Source organism: Pterocles gutturalis, unplaced genomic scaffold, assembly GCF_000699245.1.
Source record: "Pterocles gutturalis isolate BGI_N339 unplaced genomic scaffold, ASM69924v1 scaffold2064, whole genome shotgun sequence".
NCBI lineage: Eukaryota > Metazoa > Chordata > Aves > Pterocliformes > Pteroclidae > Pterocles > Pterocles gutturalis.
In genome coordinates, this window is record NW_010127880.1 from 42329 (window position 1) to 53070 (window position 10742).

At 38.7% G+C, this 10742-nt stretch overlaps 1 protein-coding gene across 1 annotated transcript in view; it reads right to left on the bottom strand.

Moving 5' to 3' along the window:
- ARHGEF10 (Rho guanine nucleotide exchange factor (GEF) 10) overlaps nucleotides 1-10742 on the bottom strand; it is an 89521-nt gene that overhangs the window by 31229 nt on the left and 47550 nt on the right. Inside the window, exons 18-21 of the mRNA XM_010079407.1 lie at nucleotides 5784-5899; nucleotides 3982-4109; nucleotides 3090-3190; nucleotides 1741-1862 (exon numbers count right to left, since the gene is read on the bottom strand). Of these exons, the coding sequence (XP_010077709.1) occupies nucleotides 1741-1862; nucleotides 3090-3190; nucleotides 3982-4109; nucleotides 5784-5899 (467 nt within the window). The remainder of the gene's footprint in view (nucleotides 1-1740; nucleotides 1863-3089; nucleotides 3191-3981; nucleotides 4110-5783; nucleotides 5900-10742) is intronic.

Sequence of the window (10742 nt, forward strand, 5' to 3'; positions counted from 1 at the left end):
TGCATGCTGGGTATTTCCTGGGCTGCTTGTTTTGTCTCTGTGTTACATTGCATCTTAGTCAAAACTGATGACGTTTTTCCATAGTTAAACTGTGGTAGTTTAGCTCTCAATCTTGACAGAAGCCCTTTGCCTGGGGTGTAAAACTGCTCTGACAGAAGAAGTTGTCACAGGCTCCCTACACCAGCAGGCAGCCTGAGCAGCATGCAGAGTGACAACAAGCAGGATCAGCCAGGCAAAGGGTCTCTTCCCAAACCAAGCTGTGGCATGACACCCAAACTGCAGCTGAGGCTGCAGAAAACTGCCAATAATACTTAGATCACCTTTTCCAGTAGTATTGAGGACTTGGGAGCATCAGGCATGACAACTGGGCTCACACACACATTATTTTTAGGAGCTGCAAATGTGGCAAAGTTGACTTGGAGGCTCAGGCAAACACTGCCACAAAGTATCTGCTGCTGAGGTGACAAAGGCAAAGACATACCCAGCTGTATGGGCAACAGACTTTTCTTTCCTTTCAAAACAAACAGAACCTGTTGTAACTTGATTACAGGAGTTAAGCCTCAGTCTCCAAGGTTCCTGGTATGGACCTACAGGACTTACAAATGCATGGACTCTAAGGAAATGTAAATATTTAAAGTTTCTGCAAAAAATTAAATTAGCTTGGTAGATTTCACCAGTGGTGACTTGGTGAAAGTATTCAATACAGGCAAAGCTGAGTGTTTAATAAGATAAGGATGCCTATAGCTGTATGGGATACTGGAGACTTTCAGTAGACTTTTACTGCTGTAAACCACAGCTCTGCTTTGAAAACCAGTATCATAGGAATAGTTTAACACCATTATGCATTTCAGATGCATTTCCAGCTAGAAGGTATTTTCCTCCAATATCCAGGCCCGTATACTCACACTTCAAGTGAAGCTGCCAGCTGAACTTCCCTCCTGTGTAGGCTGTCCTAGCAACGAGGGTCTGCAGTCTGCTTTAAGCAGTACCCATGCAATGACGTTAATTTAACATTGGGATTCTGGCCATACATTTACAATTTTATTTCCGTTAGTGCTTTTGTACGAGCCTAATTGACTGATGGCCAACAAGAAATCCTGTTGATGCATAGGAAAAAAATAGTATCCAGCACACTTCCCTTCCATCTATTGGTCTCAATATGCTGTACTTATTTACATCATTAAAGCCAGTGGTCAATATGACTTCAAACACATTACTTTAGGAAATGAGCCATTAGGCAATTTCTACATCATTGTTCACAACAAAACTACATTTTATGTAAAACAATTTTTAAAGCTATTTTAAAACTACTGCTTTCTGTGCATTAATGAAAATCAGAAATTCAACATAGTTACACTAGGACAGGACAGCTATAATGGAGATCACACTCCTGCACTTCATAAGCTGCAGGTTACTTTGGAGCCTGAAACAAACACTTGGAAACCTCAAGACCAATTCAAGATTCCCAGCAGTTCTGTTTTCACTGAGTGATGAGCTCACAACTGAAAGTGATTGCACACTATAAAGTAAACACAATGTTCCTTACTGCCTCAAAAAATGGAGGTATTCTGCACTCCTGTGACCCTCTTGGAGCTTCTGTTCCTACTGGTCTTACACCAATGTAATAACTCAAGAGAACTAATAAATATGAACTAACAGATGTAACTATGATATTGTATTCTTTAGCAGTTATATTACACAAGAAAAGCAATTGTAATTTCATATAACAATTCTGCTCACCTTAAACTCCTGTTGCTTGGCCATCATCACTGGCATGTGTCTAACAAGGAGAGGATGCTTCTCCTTTTTGATTTGATTCCCATCATCTTCTACACAGAACCAACCTAACAGATTATCCTCTGCTGTAATGGAAAAAACAAACAACAAACATTCCACAATACTTGAGCTGAATAATCACTCACACATCTCTACAAAAATAGAAAAGAATTCTGTTAGGATTGGTTAATACTGATCAGGCTGTTCTTATGCCATATATGCATAAATGACAACTTAAAATTATGAGCAAAAATTCAATATAGTAATTACATACATATTGACAGCGTAAAAAAAAAAAAAAACACCTAACACTAGCAAAATGTTAAATATATTCCATTAATTATCTTTACAATAGGTTATTAAAGGAGGAAACGACATATCAAACCTTGCCTCAGACTCTAGGAATCTATTTTCAAACAGCATTTCTCTGCCTTTATACGTGACATCACGACTAACTACTACTTACCATAATTACAAGGATCTTCCTCACAGAATGATGGAGTCATCATTCTTTTGTTTTTGTTATTTTGCCTGCCTTCAGTGAGATACCATAAAAACACTGTATTTTGAGGAAGTGCTTGTGAAACCTGCCTTCTAGCAAGTGCACATCCTCCATGCTTCTCAAATTAGTCATTCAAAATCCCAGGTATCTTTGGAAACCTATAAGCCCTGTGCAAACACATGGGACTAATAGCATAATAGGACAGAACATTCTTTATTGCTTCCACTTAGATCAGGTTTGTTTGTGATAATCCCTCCAGTGCAGATTTCTCTTTTTTTTTAAAACCAATTCCCCCACAAAAACTTGAGTTTTACATATCCAACTACAGAAATATTGCATATTAAAACTACACCCATAATTTCATTTCATGCTCAGAAAGCTAAACAAATGAACCTAATAGCTTTACATTTTCTAGATAAAATCATTTTGAGCTAAAACTGCAAAATATGAACCTGAAGATCAAAGTTGAAAAAGTTCATAAGATCTGAAGAAATAAGTTTATCACATAATAACTTCCTAATCTGTCTGTCCTGTACTGTATCTCATTCTTGTTGATTTAGATATAACACTTAGTGAAGTCTGTGATAATTGTTACTAAAATACTGTAGAAATTATATCCCTTCCTATCCTACCTATAATGTCATTACTTTGTAATGATACACAATCACTACCATTTACTGTATTAAAATTTTAACATACACAGACAGATTTTCACAAAAAAAATCACTTTCTAAAAAGTAAAAATAAAAAGATTACCCTGTACATTGAGAGCTATCTTAACTCAATGGAAATTTAAGTAACTAAGAATTACCAAGGGCCAGTTTAGCCATTTGTAAATTGTTGATCCAAGACTGTTTGATGGCAGGGGTAAATGTATTGAACACAGCTGTAAAGAAAGTGGGACGCCCAGACCTGCAAGACAAAAAAAAAAGCCACTCTAAATGCATTGAATATGAGATACAGTCAAGGCTAGAGATGTTGAGCAAGATGAAATTGAATTTTCTAATACTCAAAGACATAGGTCTGATATAAGCATGCAGGCTGTGACATGCCATACACCCGTCTCCTGAACTTTACATGAAATGGTATGAGAAGAACACCCTCTCTTGACAAAGCAATGCAACAGTGGCTGTTCCCTATTAGCTGTCACTGCCACGGTTCCTCTCTTGCTTCTTGCATCTACAACTACTACCAGTTCTCTACAACTACCTAAAAGGAGGTTGTAGTGAGGTGGGTGCTGGCCTCTTCTCTAAAGCAACAAGTGACAGGACAAGAGGAAATGTCCTCAAGTTGCACCAGGGGAGGTTTAGGCTGGATATTAGAAAAAATTTCTTCACTGAAAGAGTGATCAGGCATTGGAACAGGCTGCCCAGGGAAGTGGTGGAGTCACCATCCCTGGAGGTGTTCAAGAAACGTGTAGATGTGGTGCTTAGGGACATGGTTTAGTGAGTTAGGTGGTGTTGGGTTGGACCTTGAGGTCTTTTCCAACCTTAATGATTCTAGAATGCAGGGTTCAGGAATGGAAGGAAAAACTACAACACTGCCCTGGAACATGCAAGCTCCCAGCATTGTGGCATGAGAGCAGAAGTCAGAGGCTAACAGGAGAGAGAGAAGAGGTGGAAGAGCTACAGATTCCCAAATCCTCCCTGGTACATCTATGCCTGATACATAAGCCCATTTAGAAAGTCTTGATTACTACTGACTTGTCCTGTTTTCCTGGGAGTTGCAGCTGAATTCTACAGCGATCTGCCGCTCTGATTTCATCTTCTTTTTTCAAAATCAGTTTTTGTAAACCTGAGGTCCAGTCATGTGCTACAGATTGGTTTAAGTTCTGAAAAATTAAAAAAGCTAAGATTCAATGCCAGCCTACTGGCCTATTTCCAACAGGCTAACTAAGGTGATCTCTGCATGTAACAAACAATTCCTGACACCTGTGTCTCATTTAGTCCACATTTTAATCATGGATAATTTAGACATATTTGTAAACATTTTTAAAATATCTGTAAAAAATTTGATAACATTTTATCTGATGATTTAATCTTACATTGCTCAGAGTTTGACGATACACGAATTACATTCCCAAGCATTTGTCAGATTAAGAAATGTAAGTTTGCATCAGGTGTATACACAAATGTTTTACTTCATTTCAATGACTAGCTATACAGAACCCACAAATTCTGTTTCTAAAGAAGAACTCACAAAAGCATCTACAAATCATAAATCATCATACTGTCAATAGGTTTTTCTTCGAATCTTTGAGCCAAAATGTTTACAGAGACATCATGAAAGCTGTCTGTGTGGTTGGAATCTGTTTAAGTAGGATGCTCAAACAATAACCCTCTGCAAGCAGAGTGCTGGGTCACAGCAGGTTAAAGCACACCTGACTGACAGTTAAAGCATCAATAGTAATGAGCATTCATACACGAAAGTACACCAATTTTCCAGAGTCAGAATTTTATGAAAATTGAAGTCTTTTTCAAAAACAGCGAAGTTGACCTAATTCCTCAACTAAACTGTTCTAATTGTCTTACACATCTCTACCTGGAAACACTGACTGAATTTTAAGTATTCAAAACGAAGTTGGCTCTGACTGGCAGTACAGGCATAAAGGTTTTGTATATGTTAAAGGCTGAATGTCTTATGGTGTCTGTGCTACACATAGTCCCAACAATGCAACTGAAATTCACCTTCAAATACTTGTGAAATTTTGACAAAACTACTGTTTCCATAAACTTCCTTCACAGAACATATTTTCACAAAACATTACATTTTATTTAATGCCCTTGACTCCAAAGTCAAGACATCCCAAGAGAAACTCAGCTGTCACATACATATTCACACATACATACATATAAATAATTTACAGCCTATGGTGGCAAGTAGGAGTTAAAAATTGTGCCTAAGCATACATAAAGCATGTAACACAAAAGGCAAAAAAAGTCCTAAGACTGTGGAGAAGTCATTATGAAATTCATTGTTAAAGTACTGTATCTGTTTGCCAGAATATAAGCTAAATAAAAGGGATGTGAACAAAGCCAAAGCAAATTACTTTCAGAATTCCTCTGAAAATTCTTTTATATTTTTTTGATTTGCACTCAGTCTTAAGTACCACCCCCCACAAAAGCCAGGATTATGAACTCTGATGGGCATCAAGAGCCTCCTCCAAACAACCATCCTCCTACTACGTTGACTAGCTGCAAGAACCCAATTTCTTAAAATCAAAATGTAATTCTTTCCACATAAGCTTATCAGCTAGTGAGCAAATGCAGACACCTGTAGTATCCACCTACGCTTAAAAACAATAAAGGAAAACAAGATTAGAAAGACAGCTGTAAGCCACTTACAACACTAAACAGTTAACAGTAAGTGGATTACTAGAGGTAAAAATTATTACACTCTTCACAGAGAGAACTAAAGGATGTCTTGCACAGATCCTAGGGAGAGACAATTATGCTACTTTACAACAAGAACATATTTGAAAAATAAATCCAGCTTTGTTTATTACCTGATAGTTTCCTTTAAGGCTGCCTATTAATTGACTAATTTGACCAACTACATTCAAGTCATGTAAGAGGTTCTGCAGATCATGGTACAGTTGCCCTGGTCCCATATAGAGCTTGTCTAAAATGAATAAAAACATAAGGTTATATATAATAAAAACATGTAATTCTCAGTCGGAGGAAGCATGACAAAGATAATAATATTAACATGTATCGCTATTTCTTAACACTATGAAAATTAAGCTTATCAAAATTGGTGACGGTCTCTCTAGATTGTAAAAACAACTAACACACTGATGTGCAGCTATGGTCTTCATTACTTCTGAAAATCAGAGTGGTCTATTTACGCATATATCATTGATATTTCACTTTGCTGCTCCAGGTGCTTTCAACGTCCCTGCAGACAGATAATTGTGAAATGCAACCCAGGAAATTATAGGTAGTAGGATGTTATTGCCTATTAGCTTTGCACATACAGGCATTACCATAGGCATTTCCTTTTAACTCACCTTATTGTTGCCTTTTATAGTTATAATTAAGATTCAAGTTTGATCATCTAGTATGACGTAGAACACTAGGTGTAGTTTTAATAACCACTCACTGGAACTATGACAAATAATCAAAGCTTTACTGGCCCCAAAATCTCTCACTGACATCGAAGTCTTTGTTAGCACCAACCAGCAGACTTGCTGTTACACCTTAAACATCCTTCCCGAAGGTTGCTTCTGGTCATGCGATGAAGCAAAAAAAAATTAATTCGTAGCCTTCACTATGGTGGTTTAGAACTCAATTTGTTTAATCACTTGCAAGACAGTTCTGGATCATATATCCACATCCTAACTCTAAAACAAGCCTGTGATTTCACTGAACCACTTGAAATTTTATTGCAATGATGGTTAAGTGAATAAAGGATCTGCACTGAGATCAGTGCATTCTCAGTTATGTATCAAAATAACTATTTTCTAAAGACATCGTACAGATCAAGACCACTACTGGATGTTTTTCTTTAACGCAATTCACTGTATTAAGCTAGGAGTCTGCCTTAAACTATGTACAAATGTATAAATTATCAAGGCTCAAGGAAAATGTTAAGGGTTACTTCATCTCTGAATTCTCACCTTCACTAGAGGAAAATACAACATAAACCCAAGATAGTACACATTCCTATAAAATTTCAAATTATTCTTTTGCCTTTAAATTTTCTGGTAAATTGAATCAGTGAAAGGATTTCTGTGTATTGCCCTTGAGCACTAAACAGGAGAATGACTGCACTCACTACTATTTACCCAGACAGAGAATAGATGCAACTTTCATCCACCCTTCTTTGCCTGTTCTGAATGTTAATTAAAAGAACAATCTAGCCATCCTTACCCTTAAAAACGAGTCAGGCCATAAGAAAAGATCATTACATTTGTTGTACACAATAAAAATAAATGACTGCAAAGTAGACTTAAGAGGAAGAATTTTGAGATTACTGTCAGTAGAGTATATTTTCAGATTTGTTTAAAAAAAATAAACACTTCTCTGGAACTGCAGACTACATACTTTCATTAAGCTGCATTTTCACTTTCTTCAACCCATATACTTGAAAAATCAACATCTGGAAGTTGTAAACACTTCTCTCCTTGTATCCCTCTTCTGCTAACTTACATTTTTTTTCATACTAACATCTACAATATTTTAATTTGTTAAGCACCAGAAATGCTAATTCCTAGATTCATCAAATTGTTGATTTTGATGGGAGTGCTTGCAATATAGGGGTGGGTCAGTGTTAGCAGAAGTCTGGTGAAATCTAGCCAAAAGCCATGATAAGGAATTTGGCACTGTACAGGACACAAAAGAAATAATTCTTGCCCCAAATTTCTGTAACAAAAAGATAACTTCTGCAAAACAAAATTTAGACGGATTAGAAGTAACTGGCAGTTAGCTGAGTTTTTGGCAGAAGTCCATTCACTTACCTGTCATTTATGAACTCCACTACTACACAAACCAAACAGCTGCACTGAAAAACATACTACAAATATTTCTGAAATTTATCCTTGTGGGTTTGAACCAAGAGAAAATTTACAACTACCAGGCTGTGAAAAGCTGAAAGTTTGTGAGGATTCCCTTGCATAGGATGGATATTTTACTCAAGTGAATTACATTATTTCTAAGTTTTAAAACCCAGGATCTCTCTTTGCAGCTTCATAAAGACAGAGTTACCAGACACATGCAAGGTCCTGCACATGGGTCGAGGCAATTCCAAGCACAAACACAAGCTGGGTGGAGAATGGCTTGAGAGCAGCCCTGAGGAGAAGGACTTGGGGGTGTCACAAGATGAAAAACTGAACATGAGCCAACAGTGTGTGATCACAGCCCAGAGGCCAACTGGATGCTGAGCTGCATCAGGAGGAGCATGGCCAGCAGGTCAAGGGAGATGATTCTGCCCCTCTACTCTGCTCTCATGGGGTCCCACCTGGAGCACTGTGTCCAGTTCTGGGTCCCCCAACGCAAGAAGGATGTCGAGCTGTTGGAGTGGGTCCAGAGGAGGGCCATGAAGATGATCAGAGGGCTGGAGCACCTCCCATGCCAGGACAGGCTGAGAGAGTTGGGGTTGTTCAGCCTGGAGAAGAGAAGGCTCCGGGGGGACCTTATAGCGGCCTTCCAGTACCTGAAGGGGGCTACAGGAGAGATGGGGAGGGACTTTTTACAAGGGCATGTAGTGACAGGATGAGGGGTAATGGATCTAAACTAGAAGAGGGCAGATTTAGACTAGACATTAAGAAGAAATTCTTTACTGTGAGGGTGGAACAGGTTGCCCAGAGAAGCTGTGGATGCCCCATCCCTGGAGGGGTTCAAGGCCAGGCTGGATGAGGCTTTGAGCAACCTGGGCTAGTGGAGGGTGTCCCTGCCCATGGCAGGGGGGTTGGAACTAGATGGTCTTTAAGGTCCTTTGCAACCCAAACCATTCTATGATTCTATGATATTTTATTACTGAAAGCAGGTCAGAGAATGGACACTAATCTGCAACATGTAACAGCAAGCTTTCAGGCAACTCCTAGATGCTGTAGGACTTTATGCCACAGTCTTCAGCTGAGGCCATATGAAAGCTTTAACTGCTTACACTGATGGACTTGCCCTGTGCAGTACATACATCCACCACATCTGAAAACAGCCATCCTCTACAGTCTTCTTCCTGGAGTTTCAAACGCTCTTACAAATATCCTTGTATCCTTGGGAATAAGGCACAAATCTTGAATTTCATTCAGTAATTGTCACCTGAATCTATTTTGTCTGCACCATGCATATTTTATAAGCTTTTAATAAGTCAAGATAAAAAGGATGCAATAAGAGTGTCAAAGCAAATAAACTAACCTGGCATCTGAAATTCTGTCATGCAGAAAAACCAAATGGAACTCATTTTAGGCTCATTCATTAAAGACCACGTTCTTAGCACAGGAAAGGAAGCCAAAAAGCAAATCAATAAATAATTAAAGAGAGCCTGCTTCCATCCTCTGATGTTCTAGAAAAGACAAACGGCCAAATTAAGAAGAAATTTTAATAGTCAGTCAAGAACTAGATCAATAGCCACAGCTAATAGCATTCTTTCATGGAGGTCCTTAGTGAGCACAAACTGGAACACAGAAAAATAAATGAGGTTCAGAGATCAGTCACAATGGACTCATCAGAAGAGAGTTCTCTGAGAACTGACCACTTGGTTTGTGTCTGGATAATCAGTTACAAGTTATAGCAACTTCAGCTCTGAACTGGGTCCTGTAAGGGTTACTCGCAATGTCTTTTAAAATAGGATTAACTTCTCGGTGGTTAACAAACTGTTGACTACCAGTTGATCTGTCTGAGAATTGTCTGATGGAGGGTTTTTCCTGGGTGAAGGGCAGAGGGGGAAGCACACTAGTCTGTTCATCAGATGTATTTATCAGTTCACAGCCAAAGACTGGCTGCTTCAGCCCATGTATGTTCCCTGACCATTTGACTGCTGGCTATTTTGGGGTGGGTGTTCACTCTTTTTTCCATAGAAAGCACTGAAAAGCTCTTGGCTTCACTCCAAAGCATATACACAGTTGTTTTCTTTTTGTACCTTGTAACGTTTCACAAATGATAAAGTGATTTCCTTCCCATTTCTAAACCACTCTTTCTAATTATCAAGCTCCAAAACAACTTATTTTTCCAATGTGAAAAAACCCCTCCATGAGTTTAGAGAAGGTTCTCCCCAGCTGTACACATCCTACGTGTTACAGAGGACGGTGTGCCTGGGTAGGGAAGAAGGCAGCATGCCTTCATATGTGGCTTCAGAGGCAACGATTTTTGCATTCCACCTACAGATCGGGGTGAAATCTTGGCCACATGTAAGGTAGCTGGAATTTTTTTCATCAACTCCTTTGTTGCTAAGATTTTACCAGAGGAATTTGTGCCTCACCGCAACAGACAAGTCTACTGCCAACAACTATGCTCAGCATTATTATGAAATATATTCAAGGTTCAAAAACCCCAACAAAACTGCCACTTGCTTTAGAGGGAGGAAAGGAGGTTAAAGTTTAAACTGATTTTTGCTTCTGCATAAAATTGGGGTGAGAAGACTGTTTTTTGTAACAATTCCTCCTTAGTCAAGATATATTTGAGCATAATAGTAAACACTTCTATTACCTGCTCATTTCCCAGGGTTACTCTCAGCACCACACCTTTAACTTCAGCATTTTTGCCTGGTTTGAAGTAATTCTCACAACTGAAACAGAAGCAATTTTAGCCTATTTACATCCAGCCATTTTCAAAGCCTGCAGGAAACTCCCTGGGTGTGGTTAAAGTCAGTTTAACTTGGCTTGGGCAACATTAGGATTTGGAAGGTTGTGCATAAACATACACGTGCAAGAGAAGTGTCAGTGTGCTTGGGTGTGGGAAGAGGGGGAGAATAATTCCTCACTGTGGTGTTTAGAGCATCTCTGTTGTTCTCTGGGATCAGCAGG